At 38.6% G+C, this 27,426-nt stretch overlaps 2 protein-coding genes across 4 annotated transcripts in view; one reads left to right on the top strand and one right to left on the bottom strand.

Moving 5' to 3' along the window:
• The window catches only part of ILDR1 (immunoglobulin like domain containing receptor 1), a 40,196-nt gene extending 37,036 nt beyond the window's left edge, over positions 1-3,160 (top strand). Inside the window, exon 8 of the mRNA XM_033855773.2 lies at positions 1,783-3,160. Within this exon, the coding sequence (XP_033711664.1) occupies positions 1,783-1,824 (42 nt within the window). The 3' untranslated portion in view covers positions 1,825-3,160. The remainder of the gene's footprint in view (positions 1-1,782) is intronic.
• Positions 1-27,426, bottom strand: part of SLC15A2 (solute carrier family 15 member 2) — an 86,814-nt gene that overhangs the window by 19,011 nt on the left and 40,377 nt on the right. For 2 of the 3 annotated variants that reach the window (XM_033855772.2, XM_019922612.3), the window contains one exon: positions 2,469-27,207. The exons of the other annotated variant lie outside the window; for it this stretch is intronic. In XM_033855772.2, coding sequence (XP_033711663.1) covers positions 27,031-27,207 — 177 coding nt within the window. In that variant the 3' untranslated portion in view covers positions 2,469-27,030. Of the gene's footprint in view, positions 1-2,468; positions 27,208-27,426 lie in introns of those variants that run through there. 3 annotated transcript variants of the gene reach the window in all.

Raw genomic sequence — 27,426 nt, forward strand, 5'->3', positions numbered from 1 at the left:
TGCATTGCAGGATTGTGGATTTCTTGCTTCTGGTGTCTGCCCCCTGGTGGGTGAGGCTGATCTAGAGGCTTGTGCAGGCTTCCTGGTGGGAGGGGCTGGTACCTGCCCACTGGTGTGTGGAGCTGGGTCTTGGCCCTTTGGTGGGCTGGGCTGTGTCTAGAGGCTTTTGTGGGCTCTGTAGTCTTTAGGCAGCCTGTCTGTGGATGGGTGGGGCTGTGTCCCCGCCAAGTTAGTTGTTTGGCCTGAGATGTCCCAGCACTAGTGCACCTACAGGCTATTGGGTGGCCCAGGTCTTGACTCTAATGAGCCAATATGGCAGCTGCCAGGAGTGTTCATGTGGCTGAATGTTTAATATGTCTGCAACTAGTGTCTGTTTCCCCAGGGTGAGCTGTAGCCACCCCTACCTCTCCAGGAGACTCTCCAAGACCAGCAGGTAGGTCTGGCCCAGGCTCCTATCAAAGTATTGCTTTTGCCTTGCGTCCTGGTGAATGGGAGCTTTTGTGTACTCCCTTTAAGAGTGAAGTCTCTATTTCCCCCAGTCCTATGGGGCTCCTGCAATTAAGCCCAGCTGGCCTTCAAAGCCAAATGCTCTGGGGGCTCATCTTCCTGGTGCTGGATCCCCAGGTTGGGGAGCCTGATGTGGGGCTCAGAACTCTCACTCCTGTGGGAGAACCTCTGCAATATAATTATTCTCCAGTTTGTGGTTCACCCACCCAGGGGGTATGGGAATTGATTATATTGCAAGTCTGCCCCTCCTACCTGTCTCATTTTGGTTCTTTCTATATATCTTTAGTTGTAGGAGATCTTTTCCTGTAGGTTTCAGTTTTTTGTTTTGTTTTGTTTTTTATTGATGGTGATTCTGAAGATAGTTGTGATTTTGGTGTGCTCATGAGAGGAGGTGAGCTCAGGGCCTTTCTACTCTGCCATCTTGGCTACAGTCTCCCATCCCACAGCATTTTGATTAGAAACCATGCTCTCAAAACTCACTTTCTTGATAAAATGGAAACACACAATTTTTATAGCAACATGAATATAGTACATACATATACATTTTGAACAGTATGTTTTGAGGCAGATACCTTATCTTGCCATTTCAAACAAGAAAGGTTACATTCATAGATGACGTTGTAGATATTCAAAACTGAAATAAAAATAATCTCCTCCAATACAAAGTTAGAGACATACGAGAAATTAAAACCATAGTTCTTGAAGCCCTCATAGCGCAAGATGAGAAAGCCAAAAGATCAAGTGGAATAACTTCTGAAGAAAAGCCACCGCGTTTGGTCAGGAAAAGATAATTAGTGATCTGAACAAATAACATCAGAGAAATACCAAGGTGTGAAGCTTAACTTTTTAGATAAGGGCTAAGAACAAATCGTTCAGGAGAATATAAATGGGAAAAGGAAAACTGGGCCATATCTTCATGAATAAATGATAGAGAGAGGGACTGATGAATGGAACAGGGTACCTTGTTTTTCGATCTAAGAGAGACTTAAAGATGTTAAAAACCAGCAAAAAGCAGAGTGAATGAGACTCTAAGAAATTTTCAGAAATTAAAGGTGTTTGAGGGAGGCTCCAGCGAGGTAGAAAGATGAGAAACATAAGCCAAGGGGAGAAACTGGCTTCATGACAAGTCAAGAAATAATTTTTAGATTCAGAGCTGCTGTCCCAGCAGCCACCACTCACTGAGGATTTGCACCAGAATCAAGCCTACTCGTGTATTGTATACATAGACAATAGAGCCCAGCTGACTGGATTTTTGTATATTCTTCTATTCCCCAGGAGAGAGAGAGCTCCCATAGTGGAAGGAGTGTGGTCATTTAGTCACCAGGCACAACACTGCTTCTGTGGCTACTTCTCAGCTCCTGCATGTCATCAGCATCACCTAGATTTCCAGCTGACTTGGGAGGGGCCATTCCAGCTGACTTGAGATGGACACCGCAAGTTTGTATCTAACAGTTTTGGCTTAGATTCTGAGAATCAAATAGAAGAATTTTATAAACAAAGTTTGAGGAATTAATGACTGTAGTTTTAGCCTTGGTACACACTCTGCATATTTAGATAGTCAGACTTGTAATGAATTCTAACTGGGATGTGATCCCTCAGGAACTTAGTAGCCTGAGTCTTCAACTAGGTTACACTGCTCAGAACTGTGGCCATTCTCAAAGTGAGAACTCAGGAATCTTTAAGAGGAAATCAAACATTTCCTGCTCCTCTTAGGAGCAGAAAATCTATGGAGTACTATAGGGAAATTTCCATGGAAACTTGTCTCCCCCTATAGCATATCTAGAGGATCCCTCCATGTTACGAGTCCACTTTACTGCCCCCAAGCCTGGTCCTGAATGCCTTTGAGGGTTCACTCAGAGATGGCACAGGAAATACTCCAGCAATGTGCCCTCTCACAGGCTATTTATTGCATGTGTAGAAAGTCACAGAGAAGCACTTTTCCACCAGTCTTATTCCTGTCATTTGTTTTCTTCTTTTTTTTTTTTTTTTGCCTATATCTAATTTATATTTTCCTATATAACATGCATCCATTGAAACCACTTCAAATGCTTCTTGGGAACAACAAAGTACATAAGTAAAGAAGAAGTAAGTGAAAGCTACTGGCCTGAGGATTCTGCCCCAAATATCTATTTTGATGCACTTGATGAAGTTAAGCCTTGTTCCCGACTAAAGCTCAGAGAAGAGCCAGGCCAACCTGATAATTTTGGAGCGACCTTTCTCCTGGCACTACTCAGCCTTGCAGAGTTATTCCCCAAGCAAAGGCATCCAGGCAGGTTTTACTACTCAGTGCCCCAGGAGGAAGGGTCTGTGCCTCTCTGTAATAGGCCCTACCTCTCTCTCTCATTTTCCTCAGCCCCTTCTGGTGGCTTCATCAATCCATTTGTGCTTCATGTAGAGACTCTCCTTAAGCAGACTGTAAGTAGATGGCCTGAAAGGAAGCGCGTGCATGTGTATGTGTGTGTGTGTGTGTGCGCGCGCGCGCGCGTTCCTCAACAATATCTTTATGTGTATGGCCTTAAGCTCATTTTAGATCCTTTTGTATTAACATCCGTTGTTTCTCCCAGTCTCATTAATTACATGTTAGAGAATATTGGTTAAATACCTGCACTGTGCAAAGGTGTCTTTGGGATTTTTACTATCCATAATGTAACTGCGTCTAAATTGGTAAAACAGAAAAAATAAAACTTTAATGGATAATTCAGTAGCTGAGGGACTTCTGGTCTGGACAAGATGGTATAGACCTCTTTTTCCCTGCTCCTCCTCCCTAAGCACAACTTTATATATCCTAGAAATGACACAAGAGACGAGCAAAAGATGACTCTGAAGGGTGCTAAGAAGAAGATGATCTGGTTTGGGAACCTAAGACCAGATGCCAACACAGAGGCAGGGCATCTTGTGTCCCCCAACCAACAGAAGGCAGCCACCCAGACCTGATGTTTTTCTGGCTTCCCACTTGGCAACAGAAAGTAGTCCAGTAGCTTGTTCTTCCCCCTAGATGTAGTGGGAGTCCCTCTGACAACTTCAGGCAAGGGGGAACAACCGGGAGTCCTGCCAAAAATAAGTGACCAGGGGAAGCATTCTCCTACCCTGCTGGGCCAGAGACTCCTCTCTTCTATGGAGAGATACTGATGTGGATGGGAGCAACCAGTAAGAGACACCCAGGTAAAGCAGGTGGCCCACCTGGGGAAGCCTCTTTGTCCCCAACTCCTCCTCTGCCCAGAGACATTAGGGCTGACTGGTGGAATCATGAAAAAGAACCTGTCACAGCTAGCAGCCCTGTAGCTAGCAGCCTGGTCCCAGAAATCACTTTATCTCTCCTCCCTGCCCAGAGGAACCTGGGTAGCTGGGGGTGGTGGTGGTTACTAATAGAAGGATTTCCTCACCTGCCTCCCTCAGGCAGTCACAAAGTCTCTGAAAATTAAACTGTTGGAATCACAGCCCACAAAAGTAGGCTAAGACTCATGTGTTAAACCTAAATAGAGTAAATTCCTGTAAAATAAAATATTTAAATAGGTCCCAGATTGTCCTAACACAATAGACAAAATGTCCAGGATATAAATCAAGAACCTAGAAAACCACAACTTGAATGAAAAGTGAAATCAACTGATGCCAACACTGAGATGAATCAGATGTTGGAGTTATCTGATAAGAATTTTAAGGCAGACATTATAAAGATGCTACAACAATTACAAATTGTCTTAAATAAAAATGTAGAAAATCCCAGAAAAGAAATAGAAGTTATGAAAAAAAACAAGTGGAAATTATAGAACTGAAAAATACAATAGAAATTAAAAACTTGCTGGATGGGCTCAACAGAAGACTGGAGATGATGAAGAATAGAATCAGTGAATATGAGGACAGAACAGTAGAATTCACCCAATATGAATAATGGAAAAGAGGTTGGGAAAAAAATGACCAGAGCCTCAGGGACCTGTGGAACAATAACAAAATATCCAACATTCATTTCATTGGAGTCCCAGAAAGTAAAGGAGAAAGAGTGGGGAAATGAATAAACATTCAAAGAAACAATGACTGAAAACTTCCCAAATTTGATGAATGACATCAACATAGAGATCCAAGAAGCTGAATGAACTCTAAGAAGGATAAACCCAAAGAATCCATGCAATACACATCATAATTAAACTTTTGAAAACTAAAGACAAAGAAAAAAATCCTGAAAGCAGCCAGAGAGAAACAATGCATTCCCTATAGGGAAACACCAATTTGAATGTATTTCTCATGTGAAATCATGAAAAAGGAAATGGCCAAATATCTTTTTAAGCACTGAAAGAAAATAACTGTTGACACATAATTTTATATCTGGCAAAACTAGTTTTCAGAAATGAAGGGAAAATAAAAACATTCACAGATGAATGAAAACTAAAAGATTTTGTGACTAGCAGATACACCCTGGAAAGACTGGACAAAGGAAGTTCTTCAAACGGCAAGAAAATGATAAAAGGAAACTTAAGCATCAGAACGCAAGAAGAAACAATAGAAAGATCGGAAATATGAGTCCATACAATAGACATTTTTTGAGTATTAGATGGTATTATAATTTGTTTCAATAAAATATGATTTATAAAACCCAAAAGGAAAAAATCTCACAAAAGAAATAGAAGTTATGCAATGTGTTAACAATGATATGTAAAGGTGGGAAAGGTAAAGAGACCTAATTGGAAGTGAGGTTTCTATATTTCATTTTAAATGGTAAACACTGTGATACCAAGTACAGAGTTATAAGTAGCACCCAGAGCAACCACTATGAAAACTGCAGAGATGAACTCAAAAGTGCTATAAATTAAGATGGACTCCTAAAACATGTTCAAATAACCTGCAGAAAGGCAAGAAAAAGAATAAAGAGCAACAACAACCAAAGGAAACAAGTAGAAAATAAATAATAAAATAGCATCGTAAAGTGCTAACATATCAATAATTACCTTAATTGTAAATGGTCTAAACATACCAATCAAAAGACAGAGATTAGCAGAGTAGATTGAAAAATTAAAAAACCAAATCCAACTATATGCTGCATATAAGAAACTCACTTCATATTCAACCACAGGTAGGTTGAAAGTAAAAGGATGGGAAAAGATATACTATGTACACATTAATAATAGAGAAATAAAAAGCAGTGACAATATTAATATCTTATAAGGTAGCCTTCAAAGCAAAGAAAATTATCAGAGAAAAAAAGGGATATTATATAATGATGAAAGGCTCAATCTGCCAGGAAGACACGATATACTAATGTGTATAAACCACAGAGTCTCAAATACATGAAGCAAAAACTGTTAACGCTGAAATGAGAAAGAGAAGAATGTATGATTATAGCTGGGAACGTAAACACTGCTCACATTCAGCAACCAATAGAACTGTTAGGCAAAAAATCACAAGGACATAGAAGATCTAAACAACACTATCATCAGGATCTAATTAACACATATAAAACAGACCATCCAACAACAGTAGACTACATTTTTCTCAATTTCCTGTGAAACACTGACCAAGTAGGAAAAAAAAAAAAACACCTAAAACAAATCTTGACGAATATAAAAGAATTGAACTCATAAAGTATGTGTGCTCTGACTATGGTGGAATCAAACTGGAAATCTGTAAGAAAGACAACAGGAAACTCTCAAAACACTTGGAAGCTAAGCAACACACTTCTAAATAATTATGGGTCAAATAATAAGTCTCAAGGGAAATTAAAAAGTATGTAGAACTAAATAGAAAATTAAAACACAACTTAAAGTATGTAGGATGCAACTAAAGCAGTATTGAGATGGAAATTTATAGGTCTAAATACTTACATTTAAAATGAGGAAAGGTGTCATATCAATAACTTCTTTCCTCCAGAAACTAGAAAAAGGAGCAAAATAAACCCAAAGCAAGCAGCAGGAATGAGATAATACAGAAAATAAAATTGGAAATAGGAAAAAATTACTGAAAACAAAACCCCAAGGAAACAAAAAGTTCGTTCTTCAAAAAAATAATGAATTTGGCAAACCTCTAGCAAGACTGACAAAAATAGAACACAAAACACCAATATTAGGAATGAAATCAGATATATCATTCCACATAGTGCAGCCATTAAAAAAAATAAGGGAGTACTACATACAACTGTATGCTCATAAATATGACAACTTAGAAAAAAAATGGAACAATTCCTTAAGAACCACAAACTGCTAAAATTCAAGTAAGATGAAATAGACAATTTGAATAGCCCTATAACCATGAAGGAAATTGAATTTTTAATTAAAAACTCTCCAAAATGAAATCTCAAGGCCCAGATAGTCTCACTGGATAATTGTATCAAACCTTTAAAGGGTAGTTAAAACTAACTTTATACAATCTCTTCCAGAAAATGGAAGAGGAAACATTTCCCAACTCATTCAGGAAGACAGTACAGAGCCAGACAAAGATATGACCAAAAAACAAGGAAAACTACAAACATTCCTCATGAACTTAGATGCAAAAATCCTTAACAGAATATTACCAAATATTTTAATACACAAAAATAATTATACACCACGAACAAGTGGGATTTATTCTAGGTATGCAAGACTGATTACCAGAATAGTCAAAACAATCTTGAAATATACAATTGGAGGACTTATACCTTCCCATTTTAAAATGTACTATAAAGCTACCATAATTGAGACAGTGTGGTACTGACATAAGGATAGACATATTGATCAATGGAAGAGAATTGAGAGTCCAGAAATCTTATATTTATGGTAAATTGATTTTTGGCAAAGCTAGTTAGGCAATTCAATGGGGAAAAGATAGTCTTTTCTACAAATGCTGCTGGGTCATTTGCCAATGGCCACATGCCAAAAAGTGGATTTAGACCCTTAATTCATAGCACACAAAAGCAGTTAACTCAAAATGGACAGTGGACCTAAGTGTAAGAGCTAAAACTGTAAAACATTTAGAGGAAAAGGTAGTAGAAAGCCTTTGTGTCCTTGGATTACTTAAAGAGTTCTTAGCTATGACACCAATAGCATAATCCTTAAAAGAAAAATTTATAAATTGGACTTCATCAAAATTTAAAACTTTTTCACTTCAAAAGACACCATTAAGGAAATGGAAATACAAGCCACAAACTTAGAGACTATAGTGACAAATCATGTTTCTAATAAAATACTTCTAACCAGAATATATAAAGAAATCTCATAACTCAATAAGACAAAGAACCCAATTTTTAAAAATAGATAAGATTTGAATAGTGATTACACCAAAGAAGACAAAGATGGCTAATAAGCACATGTAAAGATGCTCTTTATCGTATCATGAGTCATGAGGAAAATACAAATTAAAACCACACGCCCACTAGAATGATGATAATAAAAGAGACAGACAATAATAAGTGGAGGCCTAGACATGGAGAAATGGGAGTCCTCATAATTGCTGATAGAAATGTAAAATGATGTAGCCACTTTGAAATGCCTTTTGTCAATTAAAGAAAAACCACATTCTAAAAAAAAAAAAAGTTCTGAAAAACCTAGGGGCAGGACAGGAATAAAGATGCAGATGTAGAGAATGGATCTGAGGACATGGGGAGGGGGAAGGGTAAGCTGGGATGAAGTGAGAGAGTGGCATGGACATATATACACTACCAAATGTAAAATAGCTAGTGGGAAGCAGTCACATAGCACAGGGAGATCAGCTCAGTGCTTTGTGACCACCTAGGAGGGTGGGATAGGGAGGGTGGGAGGGAGAGGCAAGAGGGAGGAGATATGGGGATATATGTATATGTATAGCTGATTCATTTTGTTATAAAGCAGAAATTAACACACCATTGTAAAGCAATTATACTCCAATAAAGATGTTTAAAAAAAAAAAAACACACGTTAAACATAAATTTACCATATGACCCAGCAATTTCACTCCCTGGCATCTACCCAAGAGGAATAATATATTCATGTAAAGACTTGTACATGAATGTTCATAGGAGCCTTATTTTTAATAACTAAAAATGTAGAAAAAAATCCAAATTTCCATCAACTGGTGAATGGATGAACAAAATATGGTATATCCATACAGTAGAATTCTATTCAGTAGTAAAAAAAGAACAAATAAGTGATACATGCTACAACATGGATGAACTTCAAAAACAATATGTTCAGTGAAGGAACCCAGATGCATAAGACCACATATCATATGATCCAGAAAAGACAACTCTGTAGAGACAGCAAGTAGATTAGGGGTTGCCTGAGATTGGTCTGAACAGGAATTGACTGCAAGTGGACAAGAGGTTCCTTTCTGAGGTGATGGAAGTGTTCTAAAATTGGATTATGGTGATGGTTGCGCAACTTTATACGTTTACTAAAAATCATTCAATTGTATACTTATAAGGAGTGAATTCTATGATACATCGACTATGCCTCAATAAAAATCTTAAGTATAGTACATGAATATCATTTCAAAATGTTTTCTCTGCATATATAGAGTGATAAAAATCCTTTTAAAATGTCTAATTTTAATTAAATATTTTAATTAAAAATTAAATTCTAATTTTAATTAAAAGTTTTTCCTACTTTAACAGAAGGAAATTGAAGTGAAACTAGAGGATTTGTTAAACTTCAAATCGTTCAAGTTTTTTTTTTTTTTTTTAAAGAGCCCTTCCAGATTATGAAAAAAGACAAAGAAAAATGCTGATTTCAAATGGACTACCTGGTATAAACATGAGAATGCTAGCAACTCTCATATTTCCTCTAATCTCTCCACTCCTCACCTCCCAACTTAATCTTACGGTAAAAGTAAACAAAGTTCCCAGTTACATTTATTTTAGAAAACCTGCAAAAGACACAGTTTTTGTTCAAGATATTTTCTAACTTCTGCAGAAGGATGGCCATCTTAAAAATCAAAAGCTGTTCTGGTCTTTTACAACTCTGTAGAGTAAAACGCTGCACTTTTCTTGGGGTAGTGTCATGGACACAAAGTCCTTAGAGTTCATTTTAAGATCCCATACATCAAGACAGGAACTAGCCAGGCATTCGGACTTCTTTTCATTATCTCAAACATATTTCACAATTCTTGAGAAACAAAGATTTACATTTCAGTTGAGTCATTAGACAGTTTGACAGCACAAGAGTCTTAATTTCTTACACTGAATAGCAGGTAAATACCACAGAGAAATTGTAGGCAAGATAGAGCATAGTCAGGTTTTGTATTCCTGAAGACCTCATCTGAACCTGAATTAGTTAGTAAATTCAACCTTTCTTTAGACACTCAGGTCATAAATATCCTGTACCCTCTAGATTCCATTTTCAGAAAAGTGATTTACAAGATAGTGTCTGAATAAAAAAAAAAAGTACTTTTAGGACCTGTTATTGATCTTGTTTAGTCTCCTTTTAAGTTAAAGGTGATGCCTGTCTTAAAGAGAGGCTCAAATTTTGGTTCACATATTTCATCCTTATAGATGAGATATTTTGTCTCCATATACATAAGTATTATTTTATCAAAGTTTATATTTATAATCTGCTTTACAATCATCATTCTCACAATTAGTCAGTGTTGGTTTTATATTTAACACAACTTCTCCATTCCCGAGTTCTTTATTTTTATTCATCTTATCTGGATTTCATCACACAGCTTGTGCAAGAGGTTCTCTCTCATACAGGCAATCTTCCTTAAGTTTATGAAAGCTATCAGTGGCCCTAAAAATTCAACCATATTTTGGTATAATTTTTTCTTTAGAATATTGTAACAACTGCTCCATTATCTTTTGGTATTGAATGTTGCTGTGGAAAAACATGAGGACAGTCTGTGGGGATTTTTTTTTTCTCTTCTCAGTAGATCAGTGGTTCTTAAAGTATGGTCCCTGGATCAGCAGCATTAACATCACCTGGGAATTTGTTAAAATGCAAATTTTCAGTCCCCATTTTATAGCTACTGAATTAGGAATATGGGGTATAGAATCCAGTAATCTGTTTTAATAAACCATCCAGGCGCTTCTAGTGCATGCTAAAGTTCAAGAACTGATTAAATATTTCCTTTTTCTGCCTGAATACTTGAAGATTTCTTACCTTGAAATCCAATAGCCTAATCCAAAATATCTTAGAATTGAGAGCTCTCTATCAAAATTTCCTGGATTCATCTTGCAATGTGTACTCTGGCTGGTCATGAATACCTAGTAAACAAATTAATCACTTGGCTTTTATGACTGGATGGCCATGTATGTCAGGATAGTTTTAATTTATGCCTGTTGTCCCAGCATATTTATTACTAGTGTCCCCTTTACTCTCAAGACATTCCTAGTTTGAATGATAGATGATTATTTATGACCAGTGAGTCCAATGGTTTGCAAAATACCTATGACTGATCAAGATGCTGTATGGCCTCTGTGAAAGCCCTGATAGGAGATTCAGAGTAGAGGCCCATAGGGTTTTTGAGTAAAATCACACCTATTTCGAAAAGTTCTTATCCTTATTTTGAGAGAGAACTCTTGGCTTCCTATTGGGCTATGGTAGAGACTGAACACTCACTTGACTGTAAAACAACAGCTGCCCCACATGAATTGGGTGTCCGATCTACCAAGCCACAGAGTCAGGCATGACCAGTAACACTCCTGCATCACGTGGTATATTTGGGACTGGGCTTGAGCAAGTGTAAATTGGATGAGCATGTAGTTCTCACTCCTGGTGTGCTACTCCCATTGCATTGCCATCCTGCCCTCATACTATGCTTAAGCCGCATGAAATGCTCTCCATGGCCAGTTGACTGAAAAGAAAAAAATCTGAGTCTAGTTCATAGATGGTTTTGCATGACAGCTGGAGATGACTTCTGCAATGCCGCAGCCCCACCAAGGAGTGGCCCTTCAGCAAAATAAAATGGAAATTCCATCCAATGGGCATAATTTTAAACAGGACATCTCATTGCCCATTTTGCCCACAGGAAAGCAGGCCTGTGGAGCAGCTCTATAGTAATGCATGGACAGGGGCTAATGATTTGGCAGGATAGTCGGGGACATGAAAGGAATAAGATAATGAGGATTGGTAACAAGTTGGTCTGGAAAAAGAGGTATGTGACGGGATCTCTAAGAATGAACTCAGAGTGTGGGAATATCTGTGTCCTATGTAAATGCTCACCAAAGGGCCTTTACTTCAGAGAAATTTTTCTTTACCCAGGTAAGCATGATGACCCTCCTAATTTCAGCGCTAGTGACCCTATGATCAGTTATTCAATGCCAAATGTTCCTGTGAGTCAAACCAAATTGATTACCCACACCAGCTCTTCTGCCTACTAAAATAACCAGCTCCAAGTTGTTTCTGACAATTTGGTGCCACTTATTATCTCTTCCATCCCAAGCTGCCATCATCCTTATTGAAATCACAGAATCTATTTCAATATCAGTATTTTCCACCTTCATCTCTGACCTACAGAAGGTAGCCACTGTGGTGCTTTTCAAATACGTTGGCACTACCTTCATTAATGCATTTCTCAATGTTCTTACGACAGCTGTGTCCTCAGGGTTGGGATGGTTTAGAGGGTAGTACATAAATCCACACTGGCATTCTCATCTCCCTAGATCTTTCTATTCCTTCCTCTATAAGGGATTTCTGGCATCTCAACTCAGCCTAGGTGAGAAGTGAATCCAATTTTCAGTCTACAAAAAGATAAAATAATTAGAACTCTACCAACTGCATGTGATAGCACATTGAATGCAGACTCTCTGATAAGTGCACCTATATAATCATTTTTAGCCTAACTGAAAGTCTTTTCCTCCATTTCTAGTGTGGTACCCTCATAATTCAGTTCCATGTTTATTCCTCTGGGGTTTTGCTGATAAACATTAGTGCAGTTTTGCAACTCTTTTACCATGCAGGCCTCTTGCTCCCAAATTTGACTGTGTAGTTGGCCCACATGCATTTTAGGATCTGCCTCTAGCTGTAGATGTGGAAGCAGTGAAGGAGAGCTGGGGAGTGTGTGAGGAAAGCTGGCACTCACTTGACTGGTAATCACCTCAAGTAGGGTCATTACAGGGTCTTCAGGCAAGGCTGGCACCATCAATCAGGTGTAAAGCGGCTGCTTCTGGCAACAGAGGCTCAGTGGTGTTTGTAGCTAACAGATTCCTAGTCATCTGAATTCTTCTAGGTTGAGCATTCCAATTCCCTGTGTTCCTGATATCCTGTCCCCTTTTCTTTCTCACTTTTCCCTGGATGTCTGTCCTCTTGTCTCTTTTTGTTTTCCTTCTAAGCTGTGTGTCTTCATACTTAAGCTTTTCTCTTTTTGCTCATCTGTCCTCTCAGCTAACCACATTCTTTTACAGGATTCTAATCTCACCCCTGTGTAACTTCTGCTTACACAAAAGTTGCCATGCTGCCACCACCCCTGACCCCCCAAAACCCACACACCCTTCAGTTTGAGTGTCCTATTCCATTTGACTCTCTGAACCTTTGTCTCAATTCTAAATTCTTGAGAGACTCTGATGAGCCCTACTTGGGCCAATGTTCCACCTTGGTCCAATCTCCAAGGATGGCAGAGTTGCTTAATACCTAGGGCTTCCCCTCTTCTGGGTGTGGCTGGTGAGGTTCTCTAAGAGAGAGGTTTGGGCAGGGAGGATCCTGTGGAGAATGTAAAAGAAATATAAGATATGATCCTTGTCTTTAGGGAATTGAATATCATGGACGCAGAACCTGCTGTGCTTCATGAGTAGAATTCTGGCTCCTTTTTGAATTTCTATAATTGGATATTGCAGAGAATATAGATGAAGTTAGCCCAAGGCAGGTTTATACCAGTAAGTTCTAACTTACTGAAGATCTGAACTTTCTTTCCTAAAGATTAAAACTTAATGTAGTAGACTATAGTATTTATGGAGTACCTACTGTATCCCCAATGCTTTGCACATATTTTATTTTATTCTCTGAGAAACTCTATGGACAGTTATTATCACCCTTTACCCAAGTCTCAGAGATATTAAGAAACTTTGCAAAAGGACCCACAGTAGTAAATAAGAGATTCAAACTAGAGTTTGCTAGTTCAGAGTCCATGTTTCTTCTGGTAATAATACAAAGCTGTCTCTCTAACCAGAGCAATAAGAAACTTACCTTTAGTTAGAACTAAATCCACCTCTTCTAGAGGTCCTAGTGTCTCAGAAGGCACCAGAGCAATGCAGAAACCAGACATGTTAAAAGTGAATTGTGCTGGCTTTGTTTGTTATGGCATAGCCTAGGAAGGAGGCCACATGCCACTGCTCAAGCTACACGTTGCAACATGGTCTACGTCCCACCATACAGGACTCATAATTTCTCAGGGACCACACAAGACCTTACAGACCCTCCCTAGATGCCATACCAAGCATTAATCTCACCCTTACAAAGGCCTCCACTATAGTCTGTGGAAGAAAGGAAAGGACAACAAAACAAAAAAAACATTATGTTTGGGTTTTTAGAAAGTAAACTCACAGGAATTCCTAGGTTTCCTTTTGTTTCCTATGTATCTCAGGCAGGGTGCTGGAGAAGCCTACAAACTGCAACCACTAACAGATGCAGCCAAAAGAGTCCTCCATAACGACTGTTCACCCAGCCAAGGAACCAGAAAAAGAGCAGGTTAGCAGAACAGAAAACACTGTTTGCAATACCAATACTACTCCATCCAAACACCAATGGAAAACTGTCTCCTCCACTGTAATGTCTGTGGGACTGAGCAGGGAGTTGAATTTTCATCCCTCAACCATTGCTACCATTCTGCTTCTCCCATCAGGGTGGTGTATGCAAGGTCAGTGATAGCAGGCAGTACTCCAGTTCCACCACTGGGGTAGTGTCAGCATGACTAAGCAAGGAGCTGAGCTTCCAACCCTTCCCAACCCTTGAAGGTGGTGCTAGTCAGCACTCTTCTTCCTTCCTGCCCTTGTGTCAGCAGGGCCCAGGGGGTTGCTGAACTTCTTCCTCTACCAGGCAGCAACGAGATGGAATGAACTGGGACATATTGGTGGTCCACGTTCTCCACTCTCACCATTTTTCCATCCCTAGTTTAAGTGGAGCTCAGCAGAGAACTGAACTCACACACCCACCCACTAGCAATGAGATGGAAGGGGAAGTATGAGGTGGAGCTATGTGGCACTCTAAGCTCCCCCATGCTGTCAGTGGGGCCCAGCAGGGAGCTCAACTTTAAACCCAGCAGCAATGAGGTAGTGCCAGTTGGTATCATAGGACCCAGGGTTGTCACAGGACCCAGTGGGGAACTGAATATCCACCTCCACCTGACCTGAGCACTACTCTTAAACAGGGTGACTTCTGCCAGAAAAGAAAAAGATTGCATGTAGAATCTAACAACATAATAACCAAAATGTATGAGATACAACTGAAAATAATTCACCATTCTAAGCACCAGGACAATCACAACTTCAATGAGAAAAGGCAATTAGCAGATGCCAACAATGAGATGATTCAGATGTTGGAATTATCTGGCAAGCACTTTAAAACAGCAATCATAAAAATATTTAAACTACCAATTACAAACAGTCTTGAAACAAATGAAAAAATAGAGTCTCAGCAAAGAAATAAAGCTATAAAAAAGAATAAAAAAATTATAAAACTGAAAATTACAATAAATGAAATAAAACTCACTAGATGTGCTCAACAGTACACTACAGATGACAGAGTAAAGAATCAGTAAACTCAAAAACAGATTAATAGAAGCTATCCAGTCAACAACAGTAAATGAACAGAGCCTCAGCGGCATGTGGGACAATAACAAAAGATCTAATGTTTATGTCATGAGAGCCCCAGAAGCAGAGGACGAGAGTAGGGCTGAAAAAATATGCAAAGAAAGAGTCAAAGGCTGAAAAAATTTCAAATTTGATGAAAGATGTTAACTTACAGATTCAAGAAGATTAGAGAGAGAGACCTTCAAGACGGCAGAGTAGTAAGATGTGGAGATCATCTTCCTCTCCACAAATACATCAGAAATACATCTACATGTGGAACAACTCCTACAGAACACCTACTGAATGCTAGCAGAATACCTGAGACTTTCCAAAAGGCAAGAAACTCCCCACGTACCTGGCTGTGTGGCTGACAGGGTCTTGGTGCTCCAGTGGGGTGTCAGGCCTGTGCCTTTGAGGTGGGAGAGCCAAGTTAAGGACACTGGTCCACCAGAGACTTCCTGGCTCCGTGTAATATCAAACAGCGAAAGCTCTCCCAGAGATCTGCATCTCAATGATAAGACCCAGCTCCACTCAACAACCAGCAAGCTACAGTGCTGGACACCCTATGCCAAACAATTAGCAAGAAAGGAACACAACCCCACCCATTAGCAGAGAGGCTGCCTAAAATCATAATAAGGTCACAGACACCCCACAACACACCACCGGACGCAGTCCTGCCCACAACAAAGACAAGATCCAGCCTCATCCACCAGAACACAGGCACTAGTCCCCTCCACCAGGAATCCTACACGACACACTGAACCAACCCTACCCACTGGGGTCAGACACCAAAAACGGCGGGAACTACGAACCTGCAGCCTGCAAAAAGGAAACCCCAAACACAGTATGTTAAGCAAAATGAGAAGACAGAAAAACACACAGCAGATGAAGGAGCAAGGTAAAAACCCACCAGACCAAATAAATTAAGAGGAAATAGGCAGTCTACCTGAAAAATAATTCAGAGTAATGATAGTAAAGATGATCCAAAATCTTGGAAATAGAATGGAGAAAATACAAGAAACATTTAACAAGGACCTAGAAGAACTAAAGAGCAAACAAACAAACAATGATGAACAACACAATAAATGAAAAATAAAATAAAAATTCTCTAGAAGGAATCAATAGCAAAATAACTGTGGCAGAAGAACGGGTAAGTAACTTGCAGGATAAAATAGTGGAAATAACTACTGCAGAGCAGAATAAAGAAAAAAGAATTGAGGACAGTCTCAGAGACCTCTGGGACAACATTAAACACACCAACATTCAAATTATAGGGGTCCCAGAAGAAGAAGAGAAAAAGAAAGAGACTGAGAAAATATCTGAAGAGATTATAGTTGAAAAATTCCCTAATATGGGAAAGGAAATAGTTAAGCAAGTCCAGGAAGCAGAGTCCCATACAGGATAAATCAAAGGAGAAACACGCCAAGACACACATTAATCAAGCTATCAAAAATTAAAGACAAAGAAAAAATGTTAAAAGCAGCAAGGGAAAAACAACAAATAACATACAAGGGAATCCCTATAAGGTTAACAGCTGATCTTTCAGCAGAAACTCTGCAAGCCAGAGGGAGTGGCAAGACATATTTAAAGTGATGAAAGGGAAAAACCTACAACCAAGATTACTCTACCCAGCAAGAATCTCATTCAGATTCGATGGAGAAATTAAAACCTTTACAGAGAGCAAAAGCTAAGAAAATTCAGCACCACCAAACTAGCTTTACAACAAATGCTAAGGAACTTCTCTAGGCAAGAAACACAAGAGAAGGAAAAGACCTACAATAACAAACCCAAAACAATTAAGAAAATGGTAACAGGAACATACATATCCATAATTACCTTAAATGTAAATGGATTAAATGTTCCCACCAAAAGACACAGACTGGCTGAATGTATACAAAAACAAGACCTGTATATATGCTGTCTATGAGAGACCCACTTTAGACCTAGGGACACATGAAGACTGAAAGTGAGGGGATGGAAAAAGATATTCTATGCAAATGGAAATCAAAAGAAAGCTGGAATAGCAATTCTCATATCAGACAAAATAGACTTTAAAATAAAGACTGTTATAAGAGACAAAGAAGGAACTTCATAATGATCAAGGGATCAATCCAAGAAGAAGATATAACAATTGTAAATATTTATGCATGCAACACAGGAGCACCTCAATACATAAGGCAAATGTTAACAGCCATAAAAGGGGAAATCGACAGTAACACAATCATAGTAGGGGACTTTAACACCCCACTTTCACCAATGGACAGATCATCCAAAATGAAATAAATAAGGAAACAAAAGCTTTAAATGATACATTAAACGAGATGGACTTAATTGATATTTATAGGACATTCCATCCCAAAAAAACAGAATACACATTTTTCTCAAGTGCTCATGGAACATTCTCCAGGATAGATCCTGTCTTGGGTCACAAATCAAATCTTGGTAAATTTAAGAAAATTGAAATCGTATCAAGTATCTTTTCTGACCACAATGCTGTGAGACTAGATATCAATTACAGGAAAAAATTTGTAAAAACTATAAACACATGGAGGCTAAATAATACACTACTTAATAACCAAGAGATCACTGAAAAAATCAAAAAGGGAATCAAAAAATACCTAGAAACAAATGACAATGAAAACACAACAACCCAAAACCTGTGGGATGCAGCAAAAGCAGTTCTAAGAGGGAAGTTTATAGCAATACAATCCTACTTCAAGAAACAAGAAACATCTCAAATAAACAACCTAACCTTATACCTAAAGCAATTAGAGAAAGAAGAACAAAAAATCCCCATAGTTAGCAGAAGGAAAAAAATCATAAAGATCAGATCAGAAATAAATGAAAAAGAAATGAAGGAAACAATAGCAAAGATCAATAAAACTAAAATCTGGTTCTTTGAGAAGATAAACAATATTGACCAACCAGTAGCCAGACTCATCAAGAAAAAAAGGAAGAAGACTCAAATCAACAGAATTAGAAATGAAAACGGAGTAGTAACAACTGACACTGCAGAAATACAAAGGATCATGAGAGATTACTACAAGCAACTATATGCCAATAAAATGGACAACCTGGAAGAAATGGACAAATTCTTAGAAAAGCACAACCGACTGAGACTGAACCAGAAAGACATAGAAAATATAAACAGACCAATCACAAGCACTGAAATTGAGACTGTGATTAAAATCTTCCAACAAACAAAAGCCCAGGACCAGATGGCTTCAGAAGTGAATTCTATCAAACATTTAGAGAAGAGCTAACACCTATCCTTCTCAAACTCTTCCAAAATAGAGCAGAGGGAGGAACACTCCCAAACTCATTCTACGAGGCCACCATCACCCTGATACCAAAACCAGACAAAGAAAGAAAGCTACAGGCCAATATCACTGATGAACATAGATGCAAAAATCCTCAACAAAATACTAGCAAACAGAATCCAACAGCACATTAAAAGGATCATACACCATGATCAAGTGGGGTTGATCCCAGGAATGCAAGGATTCTTCAATATACTCAAATCAATCAATGTGATAAACCATAATAACAAATTGAAGGAGAAAAACCATATGATCATCTCAATAGATGCAGAAAAAGCTTTTGACAAAATTCAACACCCATTTATGATAAAAACCCTCCAGAAAGTAGGCATAGAGGAAACTTACCTCAACATAATAAAGGCCATATATGACAAACCCATAGCCAACATCGTTCTCAATAGTGAAAAACTGAAACCATTTCCTCTAAGATCAGGAACAAGACAAGGATGTCCACTCTCACCACTATTATTCAACATAGTTTTGGAAGTTTTAGCCACAGCAATCAGAGAAGAAAAAAAAATAAAAGGAATCCAAATTGGAAAAGAAGTAAAACTGTCACTGTTTGCAGATGACATGAGACTGTACATAGAGAAGCCTAAAAATGCTATCAGAAAACTACTAGAGCTAATCAATGAATTTAGTAAAGTAGCAGAATACAAAATTAATGCATAGAATGCTCTTGCATTCCTATACACTAACGATGAAAATTCTGAAAGAGAAAATAAGGAAACACTCACATTTACCATTACAACAAAAAGAATAAAATACCTAGGAATAAACCTACCTAAGGAGACAAAAGTCCTGTATGTAGAAAACTATAAGACACTGATGAAAGAAATTAAAGATACAAACAGATGGAGAGATATACCATATTCTTGGATTGGAAGAATCAACATTGTGAAAATGACGCTACTACCCAAAGCTATCTACAGATTCAATGCAATCCCTATCAAACTACCAATGGCATTTTTCACAGAACTAGAACAAAAAATTTCAGAATTTGTATGGAAACACAAAAGACCCCGAATAGCAAAAGCAATCTTGAGAAAGAAAAACGGAGCTAGAGGAATCAGGCTCCCTGACTTCAGACTATAGTACAAAGCTACAGTAATCAAGACAATATGGCACTGGCACATAAACAGAAATATAGATCAATGGAACAGGATAGAAAGCCCAGAGGTAAACCCACACACATATGGTCACCTTATTTTTGATAAAGGAGGCAAGAATATACAATGGAGAAAGACAGTCTCTTCAATAAGTGGTGCTGGGAAAACTGGAAAGCTACATGTAAAAGAATGAAATCAGAACACTCCTTAACTCCATAAACAAAAATAAACTCAAAATGGATTAAAGACCTAAATGTAAGGCCAGACACTATAAAACTCTTAGAGGAAAACATAGGCAGAACATTCTGTGACATAAATCACAGCAAGATCCTTTTGGACCCAGCTCCTAGAAAAATGGAAGTAAAAAGAAAAATAGGGCTTCCCTGGTGGTGCAGTGGTTGAGAGTTCGCCTGCCGATGCAGGGGACATGGGTTTGTGCCCCAGTCCGGGAAGATCCCACATGCCACGGAGCAGCTGGGCCCGTGAGCCATGGCCACTGTGCGTCCGGAGCCTGTGCTCCACAACGGGAGAGGCCACAACAGTGAGAGGCCTGTGTACTGCAAAACAAACAAACAAATGGGAGTGATGAAACAAATGAAACTTAAAAGCTTTTGCACAGCAAAGGAAACCATAAACAAGACGAAAAGACAACCCTCAGAATGGGAGAAAATATTTGCAAATGAAGCAACTGACAAAGGATTAATCTCTAAAATTTACAAGCAGCTCATGCAGCTCAATATCAAAAAAGCAAACAACCCAATCCAAAAATGGGCAGAAGACCTAAATAGACATTTCTCCAAAGAAGACATGCAGATGGCCAAGAGGCACATGAAAGGATGCTCAACATCACTAATCATTAGAGAAATGCAAATCAAAACTACAATGAGGTATCACCTCACACCAGTCAGAATGGCCATCATTTAAAGATCTACAAACAATAAATGCTGGAGAGCGTGTGGAGAGAAGGGAACCCTCCTGCACTGTTTTGGGAATGTAAATTGACACAGCCACTATGGAGAACAGTATGGAGGTTCCTTAAAAAACTAAAAATAGAACTACCATATGACCCAGCAATCCCATTACTGGGCATATACCCTGAGAATACCATAATTCAAAAAAAGAGTCATGTACCACAATGTTCGTTGCAGCTCTATTTACAATAGCCAGGACATGGAAGCAAACTAAGTGTCCATCGACAGATGAATGGATTAAGAAGATGTGGCACATATATACAATGGAATGTTACTCAGCCATAAAAAGAAATGAAATTGAGTTATTTGTAGTGAGGTAGGTGGACCTAGAGACTTTGAAATAAGTCAGAAAGAGAAAAATAAATATGATATGTTAACACATATATATGGAATCTAAAAAAAAAAAGTTTCTGAAGAACCCAGTGGCAGGACAGGAATAAAGATGCAGACATAGAGAATGGACTTGAGGACACGGGGAGGGGGAAGGGTAAGCTGGGATGAAGTGAGAGAGTGGCATGGACTTACATATACTAACAAATGTAAAATAGATAGCTAGTGGGAAGCAACCACATAGCACAGGGAGATCAGCTCCGTGCTTTGTGCCCTCGTAGAGGGGTGGGATAGTGAGGATGGGAGGGAGATGCAAGAGGGAGGAGATATGGGGATATATGTATATGTATAGCTGATCCATTTTGTTATAAAACAGAAACTAACACACCATTGTAATGCAATTATACTCCAATAAAGATGTTAAAAGAAAAAAAAAGAAAAAATGTGTTGAATGGATAAAGCAATGAATAAATGAACAGATGCAAATAAAGACCAGCTCAATGTGGGAAAAGATTAAAAAAAAAAGAGTAGCACCTGCTCGCCTCAACTAGAGAAAGCCCGTGCGCAGCAACAAGACCCAACACACCCAAAAATAAATAAATAAAATAAACTTATTAAAAAAAACTATTAAAAAACCCTACTATTATCCTAAATGTGTATATTATAAAAAAGAAAAATAAATGATCCAAGTATCTATACACTATTATCCTAAATGTGTATATTATTAAAAAAAAATAATAAATGACCCAAGTATCTATATCAAGAAGTTAGAAAGAGCAAAGCAAATTAAACCCAAAGAAAGTAAAAGGAATGACATTTAAAAAAGAACGATTCAAGGTTGGGAAGGCTCAGTACGGTAAAGATGCCAACTCTCCCCAGACTGACCTATAGATGTGATAAAATCCCAATTAGGATCTCATCAGATCTCTGTGTGTGTGTGTGGGGGGGGGTGCAACTTGACAAGGGCCAGTGGCAGGATGAGACTAGTTAGGTAGGTAGGGACAAGGTCAGATGGCCTTGTTGAGGAGTTAGAAGTTAAGACTGAATAGGGAGCAATGAAGTGCTTTTAAGCAATAAAGCAATATGAATTACATTGTAAGAAAGATCATATTGCTAGTAATGTAGGAAAAATTGGAGGCCGAAAAGTAAACTTAAAAGGCTGTTGTAGGGCTTCCCTGGTGGCGCAGTGGTTGAGAGTCTGCCTGCCGATGCAGGGGACACGGGTTCGTGCCCCGGTCCGGGAAGATCCCACATGCCGCGGAGCGGCTGGGCCCGTGAGCCATGGCCGCTGAGCCTGCGTGTCCGGAGCCTGTGCTCCGCAACGGGAGAGGCCACAACTGTTGAGAGGCCCGCGTACAGTAAAAAAAAAAAAAAAAAAAAAAAGTCTGTTGTAATAATCTACAGATATGATGGTGGCTTTAACTGGTAGAGCAGCAGTGGGAAAGGAGAGAAGTGGACAGATTCGAAGCCTACTAAGTAAGTAGAATCTCCAAGACTTGTTGATCAACTGAGTATGTGTGAAGTGGCAGAGGGAGGAATCATGGAAAATGCCTAAGTTCCTAATTTGGAAAATGGGTAAATGATGTTGAACTTGGAACTACATAATCAGTCTTGTGACTTTTTCCTCCACTCCCAGGCAATCCAAAAATAGGAATAGAAATAATGGATATATGTGCCTAGTGGTAGAAGAGATTGGCAAAGACGTTGGAAGGTGAAGAAGGCCAAAAATTCTGAGGTGGTAGCAAATGCATAATTAAAATGTGGAGCTATAATAATTGACCATAGGTCCAAGCTAGTTTCATGGCCAGACTAGCACGCAGTATGAGAAAACTGAGATGTGTCAATTGGAGGTTAAAATGAAGATGAACAATGAGTTCAATAGAGAGGGGGAGGAAAAGTTGTAGAAGGATAGAAGATCTCAAAATTGGAGATTTTGGAGGTAGAGTCTTTCAAGGTATGTTTAAGTTTAAGATATAGTTGAGTTTGAGAATGACTGAGTTACCCTAGATAAAGTAAAATGGAGATCACTGGCATTAAAAAGGAGACAAAGAATTGGTGTTAATGTTTATGTCTATGGATGTGGAAGACTCCAACATATTGTTATATACTTCTCCAGCCTTATCTCCCACTACTACTCTGCACACACTCTACTCCACACAAATCAGACTACTCATCATTTTCCCAGTGTTTTGTATTCCTGCCTCTTCACCTTTGCTTGTGAGGGACTCTCTACCTGCAATGCTGTCTTGTCCCTTGCTTCCATGTCCAAATTCTAGTCACCTTCAAGGTCAAGCCTAATACACTATCTACTCCATGAATCCTTCCCTAATTCCCATGGCCAGAAGTAATCTCTCCTTCTTATGAATTTTTGTAACATTTTGTAATTTCCTTGGTATAGGTGACATTCTGTCTTCAGTAAACAGGATTGAAATAATGCATGTGAAAAGTAAAATGCTAAACAAATGAAAATTATTACACTAATTTTTATTTACATGATAGTTATTTAGGTACATGCCTTATCTTCCTACTGCAAACTCCTTAAGAGTAGGGACTCTATTTATTCCAATTTATTTCTCCCATAGCTTCTGACATAATGTCTCTCAGGTTAAAAAAAAAAAAGTTCCATTAAATTGAATTAAACCATGGAGGCAAAAGAATTCAGGTAAACTTACATAGAAATTACCAGAACCCAGGTTTCCTAAGAGGAACATGTGCTTCCTTTAGGTCAAAGATTTTTTTTTTCATTTTAGTTTCATCTAATTGTAATAAATAATGTATAATTAAATCACATTCTCCTGGTTTCCCTCTTACTTCATAAATCACTCATTCTCATCACCTGTTCTGGATCCTCCTCTTCTAGATCTCTAATGTTGGGAAACCCCAGGACTACACCTTGAACCTCTTCTCTGTATACGTTTACTTCCTAGGATATCTGCTCCAGTGTCACGCCTTTAAATACCGTTTATATGCTGATGACTCTCAAGTTTATATACCCAGCTCCAGGCTCTTAACTGAACTTCAGACTCATAAAACTGCCAGCTCAGCATCTCCAGCTGGATACCTTATTGGCATCTGAAGTCCAACATGCACAAAACTCTTAGTTACTTTACACCCCAAATCTATTCTTGCCCTAGTCTTCCCTACTCTCAGAAAATTGCACCATCATTCATCCTCATTACTCGAGCCTTCAAATCTAACAGTCAGCACTGATTTCTTTCTTTCAAATCATATATGCAAACCATATTCAATTCATGTCAGTCCTACCTTAAAGATAATTTAATTTATTCCAAGTCAAGCCATTTCTCCCCACCTCCACTGCTACCACCTTGGCCAAATAACAATCATGTTTTACCTGGACTATTATAAATATCTACTAATTGGACTCCCTGCTTCCATTCCTTCCTGCTTACAGACAATTCTCTACTTAGCAGCCAAATTGATCTTAGAGAATGTCAGATTATGTCATCCCCATGTTCTAAACCTCCAACGGTTTCACATCTCACTTAGAATAACATCAAAATGTTTTATCATGGCCACAGGCCCCACATAATCTGGTCCCTAGCTTCCTGGGACTGCATCCTCTACCTCTTTACACCTTACTCACTCCAGTCCTGTCATACTGTCCTTCTTGCTCTTCCTCAGTATTCCATTACTTCCTCAAGCCCTGTGTACTCTCTAAGATCTTGACAGCTAGTCAAGATAAGTGAGGTAACCTTGCACACAGGTATAGCAGATTACTCATCTTTGTTTTTCCAACACCTAACTCAATGAATGGCATATAGTGAAACTCAAAGATGTATTTGAATAAAAAAATAACTCTCTTAAAAATATTGAGGTTTTAACCAGCCATGTGATTAAAATGTAAGCCTACATTGTGATGCAGTTGCCAAAAACATCTAATGTTACCTAAGGCTACATTAACAGAAGTGTATTGTTTGGAGAAAAGTAGGTTGTAGTTCTTCTGGTCCAACCAATTCTGGAATGTCGTACATATTTGGCTTCAGATATCACATATTAAGAGGGATTCTGACCCACTGTTACATTTCAGGGAAAGGATATTTTTCAGAAGTGGAAAAACAGTTGTGAAAGGACTGGACTACGCCCTGTGAAGAGCCATGAAAAAAAACTGAGAATCTTTAGCTTGATGAATACTTACTTGATGACTGGGGAGGCGACATGAAAATTCTCTCCAAATAGCAGAAATTCTGCTGCATAAAAGAGAGGTTTATGCTTATTCTTGTTAGCCATAAAGGAAAGAACCAATGGTAGGAGGTTCCAAAGAGAAAGCTTTCAGTTCAACATAAGGAAGAATTTCCTGCCAGCTTTTCCCAAGTCAGTGTTCTGCAGAACACTATACCATGTGAAACTAAACAAAGTGTCTTGTGTCTTTACTGAAGGATATCTCAGAATCCTTAATATGCAAATGTTAAGAAGAAGATATATATGCTTCATTTCCAAAAGCTATTTATCCATAAAAACTTTTATTCACAGAGCACTGTTACTATCTCTTGAAACAATAGTTCATAGAACAGATTGAGTTAAAGCTGCTCAAAAATGAACAGAGAATCTTCTGAAGAAGCACAGTCAGGTTCACATTAAGATATCTGTGGAAACTGGATGGTGTTGCTGTCACTTCGGTACTTCGGAAAACTTGGTAACTAAGACTAGAGTATTAAAGCTTGGGAAACTTAAGCAACTTTCCTTGTTACGTTTATAACGTGAGACTGACTCAACACAGTTCTAGATGAGAATAATGGAGCAAAACCAATGGAAATGAGGCTCTCTAGGACAACTGTTCTGAACTTTTCCCCCAGCAATACACTGTAGAGTCATGATATTCCCATGTCTGTCCACTGATTCATTCATTGTGTGCAAGGTAATATTTCTCAACTTCTTTCGCCAACACAGCAACAAACAAAAACCTGTCATGTTCTACCACTCCTTCCCTCAACCCCCACATTTTGTTAGAATCCTGATATGGGACCATGTCCCCCATGGAGCACTGCCATTTTAGAAGCTCAAACCTAGAGTATTAATATAACTTTTTTTTTTAATAAACAGGAAAATCTAGGCCTAAATGAAGAAATGGCATTTAAAAATTTTGGGAAAAGTAAAACAGGAAAAATTATCAAAACAGATCCACTACTTTGAGGCCGAAGGAAGTACTAATAAAAAAGGAAGTTATGTTCATAAAAATACTGTTGTTATTAAATACTTGTTGCAATAAGCAAGATGATGTAATAATAAGACAAAGCTGGCCCAACAACATTGAAAAGGCAGGGGTGGAAAATTATAATTAGTGTCTACACAGCTGTCCACAGGAGGGCGTACTCTAGGGCTGAAACATTGTAGTCCCTAAGAAGAATGTACACTGTAGAAGAAATGGCTCATCAGGACTTCTGCAATTTATACTTGTTCTCTTTTCCAGAGCCATGTTTACTATCTTTAATTTGGTTTCCAAATATCTATCAGTACTGAGAAAGGGGATTTGGGTTAGTGGATAAAATACTGTAATTATCAGAAAGATATATCTTCTCCTATGTGTTAATAAAATGTCATTTTGTTTCCTACTCTCTGTACTGAAAAATTAACTACGGTCTTATCAAATCTGGATACCTGAGAAGCCAGGCCCTGGACCAGATCACACCAGACATACCAATTCTTGAGGTCCTTGTACACAGTACAATTACACTGCTAATGAAGAAACTTGAAATACCATTTCTCTGTTATTCTGCAATTTTGCCTCTAAATCAGCACTTCAAAAAGTGGGGTCATCAGTTCTAAATGGCAGGTAAAACAATTCCTACATAACTTTGATAACCACAGAGACTAACCTCAATTTTACATTTGTGTTTTTCATGGCCATTTGGAGGTAGCAGGCCAGCTTCAGCAACACTACACAAGGTTTACCGAGTTCACTGAGAGATGGGAAGACATAGAGTCTCAGGGGACTTGCTATAATGTACTGAAAAACCCAGTCCTAGAACTGCCTCTATCATGGGAGAAAAATAGAGGAGATTAGCTCAGATATGACACTACTTCTCTCTTCTAATCAAGTCGGAGTGAGAAATGCTTAAAGATGGTGATGGCCAAGATCAGAGTCAGGAATTGGGGTCTGGGCAGAGTCCAGGGAGTCATTAGAGCTTTGTCTTCTTGGTCTCCAGGTTGATCATGTTTCCTTGGATTTGGGGAATCTGCTTATCTGCTGACCCCTGAATATCCTCTAGCTTTATAGGAACATAGTAGTGGCCCATGATGGAGAAGATCAGGCAGACCACCAGCAGGAGGCAGGAAAACAAAATGAATTCGGCCCACTGCAGGAAGAAATACATATAAGAGAAGAATATGGAGAACCTGAAACTAAAGGGATCTTTATAGGATGAGGACTGGGGAGCAGATTTACCCAGGGTCACCTGTTTAGGAAGAGCTTTGGCAGAAGACAGGGCTCACTGGCCTCTCCTTGCATGGGCCTATGGTAGTCATTATTGCCACTTACATGTCTATTTTTCTGGCAAAGTCTGTGGGTATCTAAT

This window comes from Tursiops truncatus, chromosome 4 (assembly GCF_011762595.2).
Source record: "Tursiops truncatus isolate mTurTru1 chromosome 4, mTurTru1.mat.Y, whole genome shotgun sequence".
Lineage (NCBI taxonomy): Eukaryota > Metazoa > Chordata > Mammalia > Artiodactyla > Delphinidae > Tursiops > Tursiops truncatus.